We start from the raw sequence: 17268 nt of genomic DNA, 5'->3' as shown, positions 1-17268 counted from the left end.
CATTTTTTTTTATTATGTTTGTTAACAAAAATACAAAATACAAAAGATTCGAATGTGCGAGAAAACTTGATGTCAACTTAGAATTTTCTAGGCGTTTTGCGCCCTCTAGCTAACAAACAGATTTACAACATTAAACATATAGTTTACAACAAAATAATTTTAATAACCTTGTTTTAATGTACACTAACTGGGTTTTTCATTACCTATATATCTGGAAAAAAAATTTACTTGTTTGACAGCAGACGGAAAACACTAAACATTTGTTTTGAAATTATGGCAACGTTTCGAGTCAAGGCCTCTCATTACGTTATAAAAACTACCTGATGAAAGACTTTGGCCCGAAATGTTGTCCTAATTTTAACACAAAACATTTACTCTCTGCTGTTCTTTATTTTTGGCGAGTAATGTTTGTTTGAATTATATTGGATAATATATGCAGACCTTTTCTGTTTTGTTTTTTGTTGTTGTTTTCGAGTATCTATAACAAGGAGAGAAAGGTTTTTACCCTACAAACAAACAAGTTGAATATGATTTGTGTACTAAATTATTCTAAATGTGTAGCCAGTATTTTTATATGGTGGCCACTATTTAACTTTACATGTTGTGCAAAAATATATTTAATATTTGCAGGAATTAAAAATAAACATAACACCGATGCGTTTGTGGAAAAATTATACCTTGTAGTTTACCTCTATACGAGACTGAAGTTGGCTTCTTATTCACTCAGCACATTTTCTTTCCAAGTCATTATTTGTGTTTATTTTAATAATGTAAAATTTCATTATGTTATTAGTTTAAAACTATGTAACAATACATGCGGGACTACAAATAAAGCAACTGTTTATTTACAAAACAATCTGTAAACATGGCACAACACCAAAAAGCGCTCCAAATAGTACGTTTCTATTAACTAGCTGGAGTATTTCGGTAGTTAATAAATACTAAACCACTAATTTTAAAGTAGATTTCTACAGAGAATGAACTATTCTCTTACAATTCATTGAGTTTATTCTGAATAAAAACCAAATTCGTTCACAATGGGCCCGGCATGGCCAGGTGGATAGGGCGCTCGACTCGCAATCTGAGTGTCGCGGGTTCGAATACCCGTCCCACCAAACATGCTCGCCCTTTCAGCTGTGGGGGCGTTATAATGTGACGGTCAATCCCACTATTGGTTGGTAAAAGAGTAGCCCAAGAGTTGGCGGTAAGTGGTGATGACTAGCTGCCTTCCCTCTAGTCTTACACTGCTAAATTAGGGACGGCTAGCGCAGATAGCCCTCGTGTAGCTAGAGTAGCCCAAGAGTTGGCGGTAGGTGGTGATGACTAGCTGCCTTCTCTCTAGTCTTACACTGCTAAATTAGGGACGGCTAGCGCAGATAGCCCTCGTGTAGCTTTGCGCGAAATTCAAAAACAAACAAACAAACAAGCGAGCGCAGATAGCCCTTTTGTAGCTTTGCGCGAAATTCAAAAAACAAACAAACAAACAATCGTTCACAAACATTGCACAACACCTAAATGCGCTTTATGTAGTGCATTATGAATAAGTATCTGGAGTATTTCAGAGGTTAATAAGCATTGGGTCACTAATTTAGAATTTGAGATTTGTCTTCTTCTATAGAAACTAACTATAAAATTAGTGTTTCGATGCCTATTAACTCCAAAATAAGCCAGCTACTTATTCAAAGCATACTAGTTGGAGTACTTGTTGGTGTTTTGTAACGTTTACAAATTATTTATAAACAAATTCTGTTTTGGGCTACGATAAACACACCTGGAAGTAAAATATGTTTTGATCATTCTGTAGAAACGTGCTGTTTATTTAATGGCCAAGCGCTTATTAACCTCCGAAATACCCCAACCATTTATTCAAAATATTGTAAAGTTCTTCAGTAAACAAATTCTCTATTGGAATAGGACAAAACCCGTTATTTTTATTGTTGAATCCTTCTATTGATGTGTAATTATAGATCAGTATGTTAATAAAATTTTAATTTTTCGAAATAAAAAACAAATCATAGTTTACGAATAAGAGTCCAACTTCAGTCTCGACCAAGGTTAAGATAGTCCTTTTGGTTGTAGTCGTGTTTTAATGGAGGCAGTCTGTTAGATTGGATAACAATATTATTATTATTTACAGAAAATGGTGAGCTTTTTATCTACAATTTTCACGTATTATATGTTTTCAGTATTTGTTACGTAAATATGGACATAAATCTAAACTTTTAGTAAACAAATGCTGCAGATGAAATTGGATTTGACTAACTGAAACTGAAAGAAGCTGGGTATATTGGATTTACTTGACACTGGAATTTAAGCCTAAACTTATGTGAATACTGATAGTAATAATAAAGTGTTGTTTGAGTTACGCGTTATTTCGTTTTTATGATATTTCCTTAAATAATGAAATCACGTGTAACTTGAAAACATACAAATAACTGATGCTTTAAGATTTAAATTCATTTAACCAAAATTGTGTGCATTATGTAGTGACAGTAGAGTGTTCTAAACTAGTACTGTAGAACTACTGGTTTATAACTGAGTATTACTATTAGTTGTAGCATAAAATTCATTTTTACCCTATGACCATTCTTAGTTGATGTCTACTGGATATCAGGTTTGATTGTTGTCCTTGTTTCTGTTGACTGGCATTAGATGTCTTCTTTTTTGGGTCACCTGTTTTAACTACTCACACAAATGTACAGTAATGTGTTGTCTGTCAGTCAGTTAGTCAGTAGACACTAAAATGACATCACATAAAGGTCACTTAATATTGCAATTTGTACTGTAGCGAAGTCAGTAAGATGTGTGCTTGCCATGAATCACGACAAGAATTATGCACTCTGTAAGTTGGAACAGCATGACATAGAGTTTCAAAAGCAGTAAATAAAAATATCTGTTACTCTGAATTTTGGTTTTACTTACTCTTGAAAGAGAATACTTTCGGGGACCTTGTGGAAGTACATCTAGTATATATATATGTATGTATATATATATATATATATATATATAATGCTTTGTCTGTGGATTTTCTTGTGCTTACTTCCAAACTGAATGTATTGTAGTAGCATAAAAACATTTCTTGCATTTCACAGTAAATTACATTATCTTGTTTTATGGGATTGTCTGTTTTTCTTTCACATCATAGTATTTTTAGATAACAGAAAATTATTATTTTTTATTAAGGGGTTTGTTAAAGTTGTGAAGAATAAAGCTTATTTCAAGAGATTTCAAGTGAAGTTCAAGAGGCGAAGAGGTAAGCTGATAGTAAACCTGGAACTAAAGTGTTGGTTATGTTCTAAAAGCTGTTGACATCCTATTTTCATGAGTATTGCAAAATTCAACTTGATTTATTATTGAATATCTAACCAAAGTTATTGAATGTGATATGAAATGTTGCCTATCATCCATATTGTTACTAGATATTCCTTTATTTTAATGTGATGTGTTTAATTCTAATATGTTTAGTGCTCTTTATATCTTAAGCTTCAATTGAAAGTTCATCTCGGTACATTTGAATGAAAGAATTGTATGTTTATTTGTTGTTACTGCTTTTGATGTGGTTTTATATCAATTCTTGAGGTTGGACATCCTGGAACTTTGCCCTCCCACAATGCAATGTCTGCATAGCAACCAAGACAAAGGGGCAAAGTAATAGCGCAATGGGAAATCCGCTCAATTTGTATATTTGCCAGCTTTCTAGACTTATTGGAAATGACAGTTTGTGTTTGTGACGATCTTTCGTTGTTCCAAACCTCTTGTGTATTCAATTGTACCAATAACAAGTTAAATATCTTCTATTCAAATTCACAATGAACGTGTAATAGGACTGCTGAAAAAGTGTTATTCAATCCTGCAAGATCTTATACCCATTCAGAGCATGAAACAAATTTCAGATGAACTCTGTGAAAAAAATTTGGTAAGTTTGACCATAGAGTGACAGTTCATATTGTCTATGTATACGTTAAGTGTAATTGGAATATCACTGCTGTATCATCAGTTTCATTGTTTTAAGTGGCATTAGTTATGCAGTTTGCCACAGGAAAACTTCCTGCTTCATTTGAAACGATTGGGTCATAACTGTACTTGCTTTGCTATTGTTTGCCACGTTTGTCAAGATTGCAATTGCGTTACCAGCCAAAATCACATGACTATGACGTCACGCTGACCTCAGGAATTGAAACTAAACAGGACTTGGTAATATCTATGTAGTACTTTTGTTATACTGTAATGTCACAAGAATGTAGTGGTGTTAAATATTAAACTTTAAAAGAAATGGAAAACAGTAGTATTCCTTGCTTTTGAAACAAAATTATTGTGCAGAATCGTCTGTTAATCTTTTTTTTAATATTCAATGACAGTAATTGCACTAAAACTAGAACAAATACCTTTACTGGAACAGAAGGCACCTTTCAGATATTGAACATACAAATACAAATCAAATTTCAAACTTAAATAAAAATAGTAATTCAAACAATCTTACCTTTTATGCAAAATGTTTTAGAAATGATAATTGTCTTTTTTAATATAACTCTCAAAGAAAAATTTTTAAATGTTTAAATTTACATTTCTGTGCAGCTACCAGAAGTCTTGCATGTACACAACATAATCAATTTGTTTAGAATTTTTCTGTCTGTCTAATGCATAAGTTTTTATTTGCTAAGAAACTCACATCTTGAGAATACAATTATCCAAATCTTGTTTCTCATGTGAGTTTTCCTTTGTTCCCACTATTTTATGTTGTAAGAGTATATGGTCTGAACAACTACTAATTAAGATCAGCTTTGAAAATAGCTACAAATAAAGTTTAAATGCCATTTGATTAACCATGTTATAAACAATTTATGTCAATAAAGTGGTGTGAAAAGTTATTATATATAGCTCCTGCACAGAAAAACAGTGGAATTTGGTAGGAAGATTAGAAGGCTTAGTAACAAATCACAGATATGGGATTTTTCATTTTATTTTTGTGTTGATTTATATTTGTTTGAAAGCTCTGAAAAGTAAGCCTAGTTTGGTTTAGAGAGTACAGTTGGAGATACAATCTTTTGATGACTCAAATCCATATTTAGTAAATGTTAAATGTATAGAAACAACATGAGTAAAATAACTCGTTATTTATTAGATATGAATTGCTCTTCGCCAAGAATATTGTTAGTAAAAATATTGGTACTTAGCCTGACCTTATACTATTGTGACAGGTTAGGTCATAGGCTACTGATAACTCTATTAGTTTTTGCCATATTTTTTATGACTTGGCCAGAATTGGTGACTACTGCAAAATAAGGTATCAAAAGAAATATATTAATGAATGTCGTTCGAGTTGAAAACGATTGTTTATATAAGAAATTATGGGAAAAGTAAAACATATTACATGATTTTCCTGAACCAAAACAGATAATATTTAATATGATCCATACAATTTGGTTTAATAAATATTTCCATTGTGAGAAGGGATGCCAGTGACCACCCCCATTCCAGAAAAGGTTAATATAATCCAATTTACTACTTGTGTGTGTGTTGTTGGATTTTTGACCTGTAAATCTAAGCACACATTTTGTTTTGATAATTTTATATAACACGTGTTTACTGTTTTCAAGAATAACCATTTATAATAACCCTAAAATTTTGACATTAAGTATTATCTTGAAAATTAGATTGGGTTTGTTAAGTTCAAATATTCAGATATTTTTTAATCTTCATTTAAAGCTAGGTTGTGATAAGTTTATGTGAAATTTAGTTCTTTTTAAAATATACCAGTAATCATAACATATTTTACATTAAAGCTAGAGTATAAGATATAACTAGGGTTCACAACTCTTGAAAATTTTGAAGTAGGATATTTTTTAAGGGGTTGTCCATCAAGGATTCAAATGGACAGCCCCTAACTGAAGTAAATGAACACTTCAACAACAGTTGGTAGTAAAACATAAACGCATTTTATCTCTTAAGTAGGACAGTTAGCAACCCTGATATAACTCACATAAACCTATTGCTTGTAAAAATTAGACATTATTACTTGTATTAAGGCACAAGGTATTATGAATGTAATGTTGTTTCTTGTGAGGATTATTTATTTATTACCCCTATCAAATCATTTCTTTCCACCATTTAGTGCACTAAAAATGTGGTGCTTGGAAAGTGATATGTTGTAAATATATATTTTCCTGCTTGTTTCTGTTTGATTTGTAAGAAAATATGAAACTATTATACTGAGTTTTTAACAAAACGAATACATACTGACATGTATATGTATTCCATTGTTAAATATATTTTCATTAAAATACTATTTGTTAAGCCATTTCAAATGAAAAGGTGTATTCATAAAGTTTAAAAATCTTGTTTGACAATCAGAGGGGAGAACAGACTACCAAGCACGCAGACGTTTGGTTGTCCAAGACAAGAATAAATACAACACTCCTAAGTATCGTATGATTGTACGGATAACCAATAAAAATGTTATCTGCCAGGTATGAGTCTTTTTCTTTTTGTTTGGAATATTTAATACCTAGCAATTGGATTGTTAGCTTAATTTTTTTTCTCTTTTGATTAGCATCTTGTTTATAAAATCCCACCTGAACCAAGTATATGTAAAAACTGTGCTAAGATTGATTACTTTAACAATCTGGATGTACTTAATTCTATTGAAGGGTATGTGTCTTTTTAATATCTATATTTTAAAAAAAAGCAAACTGCACAATATTTAAGCCTTTTATCTTGTTTTTTGGACACAGCAGTGGGTTGAGTATGTTATATTAAAACAATTTTGTATATGCAAATCAGCTAATTACATGACATCCATAATCAATATATAATTGTGATGAAATGGCATGTACTGACATTGGCATTTCAAAGGGTAGTGTAATGATCATTTTTTGGAAGAGTATGTAACAGCACTTTCTGATCCATACACTTAGATCATAAAGATGTGTACAGAGCAGGGATTTAGAATTTCCAAGATGGGATTTACCTTCTATTTAATGGCCTTAGAAATCAAATTAACATAGAGCTTGGGACACCAGGACCATCCAGAAAGAGACCTTCAACAAGTTGTACCCCCGTTGTGGTAAGCAGAGTGCAGCTTCTTGTAAGAGGTCAGAGTTCACCAACATAACGGTCAGTGGAAAAAAGCCATCCATGTGCTCCAGGCAACTGTATGCAACATGATAAAGAAGGATCTCTGTTCTAAAGAACAACACAGTTCATGTAATAAAAAAAAAAAGTTGTTTTCATTCAATCGTTACATACCTCAAGCAGCTGGAGAAAAAAGTGGGTATTTCTGATATTCCATATGAAGACATACTGATCAACTCACAAGTGCTGCATTTATGGATTTCTTTGCAATCAAACTGTTGAAATTGACACTGGAAAACTCGTTTTCCAACACTAATGGAAGAATGCAAGGAGGGTGTGTGTGTTTTGGACAGGATAGCCTTAAGCCGGAGGCTTTTTCAGTGGAAACTGTGCTACAGGTCTATTGTCAAAGTTATCAGATATAGCGTGACTAGACATGTCAATTGACTGTAAAGTCTTTAGTGATCAAAATTTGTTCTCATATAATGCACTCAACCTGCTTAATCTTGCAAGTTGTAATAATAATTGTTGTATATTATATTTTGTTTCATGTTATTTTACACAAGATTTATCATAAATGTTTTATGATATACATTTATCAAAATAGGTATTACTAAAACTAGATTTCTTAACTTTGCATTATGTCAACAGCTCTTTGTTATTTTGAGTAACCATCTGTTATGTACAGTTCCATTCATCCTGACTTATTTCATTAGTTATATTCATCAGTATGGTGGTGCTAGTGCTAGCCTTGATGTTTTAGTATTGTAGATACATTTCTACCTCCATTGTATGGATTAGAATGTTCTCTAGGTCTTCCTAAATATATTTTTAAGTTATGTTTTAAGTACACCATAACTTGAAGAAGCTTAGCTGACTTTCAAAAATCATCCACTGTGTACACATACACTGACAACAGTCAGGAGAGTCTTCCCTAACTTGTGTGTTAGTATGCTTCAAGCCCCTCACTGGCTCAGTAGTCAGTCTGAGGGCTTATAAAACTCGGTTTTGATACCCATGGTGGATACAGAAAAAATATCCCATTGTGTAGCTCTGTGCTTAACTATAAACAAATGTATGCTTCAACCAACTTTAAGGTATTCTTAGCAGATTGACCAACTCGCATAACAGAATAGCTTGCCCTAACTTGTTTAATGTTAGTCAGTGTTTTAGTGATAACTGATTTGGCAAACCCGAATTGGGCCAATTGTTGCATAATCGGAGGACAGTCGAAATCAGTAGAATTTGCCGAATATCCCGAACATGGAAAACTGATTGCCGGGAAATATAAACTAAAGCCCCCCAGACCACTTTGTCCACAACAACAATTTTCTGATTTGTAAGTATGTCTACAATCACCATAGAGGAAAATATCATCAGTTAAAACAAGCTCAGTTTTTTTCTCATTTATTTACATAAGTTGATACATTGAATGAAAGAAAGGTTAAAAAAAGAATGCTCTACAAATCGTGAAGTACACATATTTCTTTACGGACTGGACATTAGCAAACGGTCGATAACACCACCCTGTGCACAGAGCTAATAAACACTGTGTGCTTGCCAGAGATTTACACAAACTTTTCTTGCAAAGTTCTGTTGGAATAACATCATTGTAAAAATAATCTTGCTGCCCAAATTTCATTGATAAATATTGTTAAATGCAAATTATAGTTCTCTCTGATGCTTAAAGGTGGTAGTTTGACACTTCTTTTTTTCCCCATATAGATAGCTTATGCAAGAATTGAAGGAGATGTCATTGTTTGTGCTGCATACTCTCATGAACTCCCTCGATATGGCATCAAGGTCGGATTGACGAATTATGCTGCATCATATTGTACTGGTTTGCTGCTAGCCAGAAGAGTAGGTACTTTTGTCTGTCCATACACGGGACAAGTGTTTTATTAACCTTTCTTGGAAAATTTAGTACTCCCATGTATTCTAACTTTCACCATTCATGCAATTCTATACATAATGAACATTTTTGATAACTTTATCTTTTTATCTGGAGTTTCAACTTTAATTTGTTCAGTAATGACTGACTGATATAGGTGATACATAATACTATCTGAAAATCTACTTTCAGCAATTATGATGTTTTTACCATATTTTGTTTTTGACATTTTCTCCCTTTATTTTTTTACCTTATCAAAATTGTATAATCAAGAGCAATCATTAATTAATTAACTAATAAAGCAAAAAGTGAATAATGGCAAACCTTACGGCATATGATCAGGGTAAGAACTTACTTAAACCTGAAAGTTTGGGAATCACTAATCAGTACTGGTTCAAGAGAGTGTATTACCTAGTCCTCACCACATTCTCAGATCATGTTTCTATCTCAGTGCAACTTCCTCCACTCTATGGTAAATTCTATGTGGTCTTAGAAAATGTCTTTCCATATCATGGTTCACAAACTTTACAGAACCATGGTTATATGAAAAAGAAGCAAGCCCAAAATAAATTACTTAAAGTATTTAATGAGAAAAAAATTAAAAGGTATTCCTTATACGGTGGTCTGTCATAATGATAATATAAAGTACGTGCATACATGTAAAAGATTATCTCTAGCATTTTTATCATTAAAAATTGTGTGGTCAATATACAGATACATTCATTATATTTAATTTTAAAATTCAAAGTTGAATATACAGGACTATTTCAATAATTTTGAAATAGATTGGTTGCAGATGATTATCCTACCAAATTTAGAAAATTTGTAACCTACCACACAAGCATTATCTTATAGAATATCATGATGTCTAGTGAGATATCATGTGTTCATCAAATTAAACTCCTTAAAGCCCAACATAAGTTATATCTAAAATTAAACTAAGTTGCTCCAGTAATATTTGTTTTGCACTGTGGTTGAAAATTAGATATTTACTTCATAGTTTTATATTAATTACATCAGTTGTAGCCAACTGAAAAAATAACAGCATTAAAATGTGTTTTCTGTTTATTTAACTATTCTAAATACAAAAAAATAAAATTAATGTATTTTTTAAACAACTTAAATACAAAACGTTTTAAAGCAGTTCTGAGAATGTTTTACTTAGAAATTAAGAAATTAAAGAGCCAAATCTTGAATTCTGCCCATAGTGAGACTGAACTGAACCCTGTCATATATTTACTTTTTGTTTCAAGATGAGCAAGTGAATAAGTTAGAATTATGAATCTGTTCCCTCAAATACCATATGTTGGTGATTATTCTATATAGTTAAGTAATAGTAATTTGTTAATTTATCATCAAACTTGTGTGCATGTTCCTGAGGTAAACACCTGTCAGGAAATATCAGCTATCATTGAGTCTACTAAATTTCTTCTGCATTTAAATTCATTATATATTAGTACAAGCTTTGAAACTTGTATAAAGTATTATATTTATTGATAGTACATGTTCCATGATATTCACTTTTTTCTATCTACAGTTATTTATATAAAAGTAAAATAAACCAAAATAGATGTCTTTAACCTTGTGATATTTTCTGGTACTTGGATTTACCTCAGAGCTAATTGTAATGACACTGATGGAAGTTCTTAGATCTCAGGTAATAGGGTTTCTCATTAATTAGAAACTGGAGATAGGTCACATGAGAAAAGACAAGATTAAATCCAAAACACACATTAAATGACACAAAAGAGTAAGTTACCAAATAAGTGATAGTGATATGATGTTGAACTGACAAGAACTAACTGAAGACTATAACTCTTTCCTTAAGACTTACTCAGTTTGTGCATGTCATGACCTATTACAGTGTTATACTAAAAATGTAATTAAAATCTGTATTATCAATGTATGTCAATAAACTTGGCATGAAAACATAGTTTATAATTCAAGTTTTTTATATTATTTTAGCATTACCTTCTTAATTTCAACAAGAAATATTAAAAATAAAATCTGAAACATTATTTTCATATATAGATCTGTGATGATGTTATAGAGGTGCAGTATCATTAAACAGTTAGTCCACTGTATATACCAAATAATAAATTTGTTGCAATGCCACACTATTATTCACAAACCTAAATTGACTTACATTACTAAATGTTATGTTACATGGACTTTAAAACACCATAGATATTATATACACAACACTATTATGAGAGGCCTTACTGTATTTCTCTAATTTGATCACCCAAGGTGTGCTGATGAGATCCAAGTAACTCTATGTTCACCAACTGATTTTGGACTCAATAAATGGAGCTTGTAGACTTTCAAATAAAAACAAAACATACACTGAGTTTGCTTAATGTAAACACATAATGCTGCACAAAAGCTTTATAGCTCTCAAAAAAATGAAACCCTGAAAATTCAGCAAAAGTTAGTAGGCTTCTACTGAATAAATTATAGCTTCAAACACCCACAAAAGGTTAATCTCCCAAAGGCATACATGGCCTTAAATATAACACATCTCAGTCCATTAGTACACAATTTATGATTGTTACCTCCAACACATAATGGGTTGTGTGCTGGCAGAGGGCATGGCTGTTTGTTTTTCTGAACAGAGTGTCACAGTACTAAAATATGAACCTGACATTAACAGAAGAATCCTTATTAATCAAACAGTCCCACAAGTAACAAATACCCAGTCACATCTCTATATTCTTTGATCATTATTTCCCTAGGCATTCCTAATCTTGTGTAAATATTTCACATCATATATTCCACATTATTTCCATATTTATTAATTTTTGTTTGTTTTCTCTGTTCAGCTGTAACTAAATAATCTGTCAAGTCACAAGGGTCAATAAGCATAAGTAACTACTATCAGTACTAAAATTTAAATACATTGTTAGATTGTTGATTTAAATACTAAAACCTTTATTGTTAGAACTTGTGTACTTGAGAGTGGTCACACCTGTTCTAAAAAATAATCTTCCTTACTGTAAAAGCTATAACCTAGAGTATTATTTTGTTTGCTGACAAGGATAACTCTTATTGTTCCCTGCATTACTTAATGCATCATTATTTCTGTAAGAAAACCAGATAATTGCCTAACTGTCCACAGGTCCCCATTTTCCCTTAGAAAAAGTCAGAAGTTTAGTGACTTTTTTGAGCATCTGTGCTCAAAAGGGGGAACTGTGAAAAACAACATAATTTTAAAATTTATACTTTTTAACTAAAGGGATGGAAACTTGTAATGCCTCCCCCCATACTGTAACCTCGAACTAATATTGTAAACGATATTTTACAACTGCCTGATTCCCATTACAAATTTATGAAAAAGGTATTCACCCAGAAGCCCAGTATAAGGACACGTTTAATTAATCATCTTCTAATTTACTTATTTCTAGTTGCTTAGGAAATTTGGAATGGATGAGATATACAAAGGATGTGAGGAGGTAACAGGGGAAGAGTACTGTGTAGAAGATATTGATGGTCAGCCTGGTGCTTTCCGTGCTTACTTAGATGTTGGTTTAGCTCGTACATCCACTGGAGCTCGTGTGTTTGGAGCAATGAAAGGAGCTGTTGATGGAGGAATTGATGTGCCTCATTCGTAAGAAGTACCTTTACATATTTTACAATAGCTGAATAGAAATGGCGTATTACTTTTTATTTCAATTTAGTAAACATCCTGTTTTAGGCTTACAAGTATCATCTTGTAATGTATTACTGGTGTAAACAATTGTCAGGGTTATTCATCATTGATCGCTTACTAACATGTGACTTTTGGTTTTGGTCAAAGGTTAGCAAATTTTATTCATCAATGTCAATGAAGACAGCTGTGAAAGATTTTTATTAAGACTGCACCATTTGTTTGAACATACTGGTTTTATTACTTAAGTAAAATGGTGGTTTTTGGTATTCCATGATCTATATCTTGTCAGAATTGGTTCATCAGTTTATCAAAAAGTCATTAATTGTAGTACTTTTTTTATCTTCAGCTATTCTTTTTCAGAGTAGTGCACTTACGGTTGCACTTACTAAGTAACACTGATAAAATCTGCAGAGTAAACAAATCTTGGATCATATAATGTGGCATAATAATACTTACAAGAAAAACTACTATTTTATTAAAATACACAGATGAATCTAATAAAAAAAAATGTGTTCGTTCATTCTTAATTTACTTTGCCTCCCCGCGTGGCTCAGTAACAAGTCTTGAGAGTTTACATATCAGGTTTTCACACTCATAGTGGGCACAGCACAGATGGCCCATTGTATAACTTTGTGCTTCACAACAAACAAATTTACTCTTTATTACTTATGGACTATTTTGTGCTCCATACTATGAACTCTATCCTTGTAAACTGCTGCTACACCAGTAATACATTATGCTTAAACTGTGGGTTCTCTTGAACTTTGAATTTGTTAATGACAAGCTTGAATAATTAAAAGGAAAACCGTATAGATTTTACATGAAATTGTTTGGATCATTTAACTTTTAAAAGTAAGAACTATATCTCCTGTGACTTGTAACTACACTAATAATTACATCATCCAGTGAACCATCAGCAGGTTTCAATTGCCTGAAATACATCACTAATAAAAAGTAGTTTTTGTGAACTGTGAAAAGAAAAACTTTATTTGCACTTTTATTGTCAAGTAATCTCATTTTGTTAATCCAGCAACAAGCGATTCCCTGGTTATGACAGCGAGACCAAGGAGTTTAATGCAGAAATACATCGTAAGCATATCTTTGGTCAGCATGTAGCAGAATACATGAAAATGTTGATGGATGAAGATGAGGAAGCATATAAGCGACAGTTTTCTAGATACATTAAACTAGGGATTACACCTGAAGATGTAAGTTGGTGTGATACAACTGTATTTTATTGGTGAAACTGTGTGGTTCTAATATACTAAATAATATCAGCAGGTAAGGTATTTTATATTGAAGACCTGAACATGCAGGTATTGATGATACTTCTAAACTTTTAAGGAGGTTGCCTTTGATTCACCGTATAATATAATCTTGCTGATCAATACAATGTCAGAAGAAAGATACCTTAGTATGCTTTTTTTAACTCTTTGGCACTTGTGTTCAGTGTTAAAAAATAAAAATAAAATAACGATTATTTTTTACACAATTCTAAAACTAAATAACACTAGATGTCGTGAAATTCTTTAATATTTAAATTGGTGATCTATTAATTGTATAAATAATTGTTATTTTTTGCAAAACAATACACTCCTGAGGAAGATGCAGTGATGTACGTCAAAACATGTAGAATGTATGAGACTGTTCTCCAGTCTCATCAGGTTTTTTACTATTTTTTTACCTTGTACAGTAAGTTATTTGTATTTTATTGTAATTTTGAGGCTGTAAACAGTCTCATTTTTAGAATTGTGTATAAAATAATCATTGTTTTTAAAAATTTGTGAGTTATTAACTCGTAACAGTAATGTATACTGTAGAACCTTTATAAAAAGTGTACTTGTTACTATCGGTAGTTCTTTCATATAATTGTCCAGCAATTATAATTCATTAAACAAAAGGTTACTAGAATAGATTTTCTTTACAGAATAGATGCTTTTGGAGTAGTAATAGGTATTGGATCCAGATAGCATTGACGAATTAAAGTAAAATTAAATTGTTTGGATGTTAATGTTTATCCTTCTATCTTGAAATAGGTTGAAGAGATTTACAAAAAAGCTCATGCTGCAATTCGAAGTGATCCTGAGCACACACCTAAACCACTTAGGACTGATATTGTAAAGAAGAGGTAAATTGATCACATTTATATATTGTTCCATACAGATAAAACGTCTCAGTAAAGAAAAATATGTTAGAGGCATGTAATTGTTGGTAGTGTATATAAAAAAATAAGTTATTGCAATCACACTAGTAGATCTGTAACTCAAATTGAACGGTATTTACATCATCTTCAGAAACGTTTTCTTTGTTTCTGTATGTGATTTAAAAGCTGACATTCATGTGGAATTTTCTTTACTTTGAAGTTTTCCAGTTTTGAATGTTTTTCAAGGCTTTGTAGAATGTTTGAAATCTGAACATTAATTGGAACAATTTACTCGTTTATAGATGGAACAAAGCTAAAATGACATATTCAGAACGTGAGAACAAGGTGAACCAGAAAAAGAAAACTTATCTGAAGAAATTGGAAGAAGCAGAAGGCCAAGGGTGATTAGAAAACCTGTCTCGTTCCGATAGTACTTTACTGAGAATTGGATAATAAAAGTTCTCAGTGTTTAACTTGTCTAGGATGTCTTATTTTGCTTCGGTAACCTGGTTTACACTACGTTTTGGCTCCTTAGTTATGTCTGTATATTCATGTTTTTGAGAAGATAGACAGAAAATATATAATCTGTAATAACTCCTTTTTTCTCTTTCTTCATAAGGGAAGGTCAGGATAGATAAGTTGACATTCTCATTGGCCTGTATTGTTGCTATTATGCTTTAAAGTAAGTGAGAGAAGAAAAAACAGTTAACTATAAGCTACCTTGGATCTGTTTTTTTTGGGGGGGGGGGGTATTTTTCACATGAACATCCCCTTGCACTCCAACTTGTTAGTCTGAATGAGATTGACATCATCAGTTCACAGACTTGTCTTGAACATAAACACTTTTGTAACACATTTTATATACAATATACTTGTACACATTATTAAAAGTTTGCTGTCTTTACTGTAGATGCACATAGTAAATTTGGAATTATCGTCAACATTCCTTCTCCAGTGTAGGGTCAGTTCAATGGACTGATTTGATTTCTGCAAGTCTTCAGTGAGTAAGTTGTTAGTGGTACATGAAAAGTATATTGTTTGCAAACATTTGTTGGAATGAGTTCATATTATAACTTAGCTACAATGCCATCTACAATAATGGTAATAAAATAAATAATTATCAAAAACATCTTATAAAGATTTACTGGTAAATGTCAGCATTTAAATTCTATAACATCATACCTTAAAAAGGTTTCATTTAACTATACTGATGTGGTGATAGAATAGGTAAGGATCTGCTGAAACCTTGGTGATTTGGGTGGATTGTATTCTTGTTTAAATTATGTAGTAGTGCCATTTATTTTTGCTACATCATGAGACTCCTATTCACAGGTTGTTGTTTTTTAAGTTTACACTGATGTTAGTCATAGTTTGACTACTTTGTTTCAAGTTCCAACAGTACAAATAGCAGTCATTTTATTCTTTAATGTAAACAAAAAATAGTGATTTCATTCTCTTTTTTTTTAGATGATAAAATACCAGCTACCATCAAATATTTCTACCTGATGGAAACAGTATAATACTTGGATGTTACCATAAAATCAGAAGCCTAAATTGTTAGGCAAGGTATTTATGGAGATTCATTAAGAATGATGATTAGTCTTTACTTACTTGCCTACAATCACTGTAAGTCGATTAAAAAGAGTATAAGAATCAACCATCACTTCAGCATTTTTAAGATATACAAAGGCAGAGTTTGGTTCTTGATACTGAAACCCAATAGTATTTTGGATGGACATGTTTTGGTGTGGTGTGCTCTAGTAGCTTATCATACAGCCTTGGAAGTGAAAGCACTATTTGGTAATCATTTGTAACAAAAAACTTGTATTAAATGCTAGAAGTTTATGTAATGGATTGATAAGAGAAATGTGGTTAAAACATTTGAAGCTGAAATTGTGTTTCATCAGTCCTCAAGGATTTTCACTTAACAGTATTGTAGTATATTATGACGTAAGTAGGTACCATTTGCTTGGTAGGCATTTATTGTTACCCAGCTTGAATTCTTTAGCAACATAATATTGTTTTAATGTTTAACTGAATTATTTAGTTCACTAACTGTAGTTTTCAAACAATTCAGCAAGGAATAACTAGTCAACATTTTTCATTTGTTTGGTAAGTACAAAATTGCTCAAAGAATGTCTATATTGTAACCAGACAATAATAGAGACTTTAATTTTAGCTTGAGAAGCCCTCAAGTTTATCGTTTAGCTACTGGAGGCCAACTGAACAACAATATATGTTTTACTTTCTCTATAATTATGTGTAATACCATATTATGTATTTTTCCTTTGATTAATAGATAATTAAACAAGACATAAGGTTGTTTAGGTTAGCTTAGATGCCAAAGAGAGTATAAAGGTCATGGATGGTCTAATTAAGGAAGGGATAGTCGAGAAATCGGATTGTCCCTAGTCAGCTCCCGTCGTGTTAGTCCAGAAGAAGGATGGGACCCAACGTTGCTGAGTGGACTTCAGGGCTCTTAACAGTATAACCAGAAAAGACTCGTACCCACTG

At 31.9% G+C, this 17268-nt stretch overlaps 1 protein-coding gene across 1 annotated transcript; it reads left to right on the top strand.

Moving 5' to 3' along the window:
• Window positions 1-2020: 2020 nt before the first annotated feature.
• LOC106459715 (60S ribosomal protein L5-A-like) lies at window positions 2021-15227 on the top strand. The gene is made up of 8 exons (XM_013919366.2): window positions 2021-2143; window positions 3184-3253; window positions 6352-6467; window positions 8797-8931; window positions 12367-12569; window positions 13642-13819; window positions 14648-14739; window positions 15057-15227. The coding sequence occupies exons 1-8, from the start codon at window positions 2141-2143 to the stop codon at window positions 15157-15159; spliced, it is 900 nt and encodes a 299-aa protein (XP_013774820.1). The 5' UTR covers window positions 2021-2140; the 3' UTR covers window positions 15160-15227.
• Window positions 15228-17268: the final 2041 nt, after the last annotated feature.

The sequence above is a fragment of the Limulus polyphemus genome, unplaced genomic scaffold (assembly GCF_000517525.1).
Source record: "Limulus polyphemus unplaced genomic scaffold, Limulus_polyphemus-2.1.2 Scaffold651, whole genome shotgun sequence".
NCBI lineage: Eukaryota > Metazoa > Arthropoda > Merostomata > Xiphosura > Limulidae > Limulus > Limulus polyphemus.
Note: the sequence above shows the minus strand (reverse complement) of the source record. Positions and strands in the feature narration are given on the sequence as shown.

Excerpts from the sequence above, each read along its gene's own strand:
- LOC106459715 (XM_013919366.2), top strand. Across the intron at positions 6,468-8,796 it reads ATAAAAATGTTATCTGCCAG|ATAGCTTATGCAAGAATTGA; the intron begins GTATGAGTCTTT and ends TTCCCCATATAG. Across the intron at positions 14,740-15,056 it reads ACTGATATTGTAAAGAAGAG|ATGGAACAAAGCTAAAATGA; the intron begins GTAAATTGATCA and ends ACTCGTTTATAG.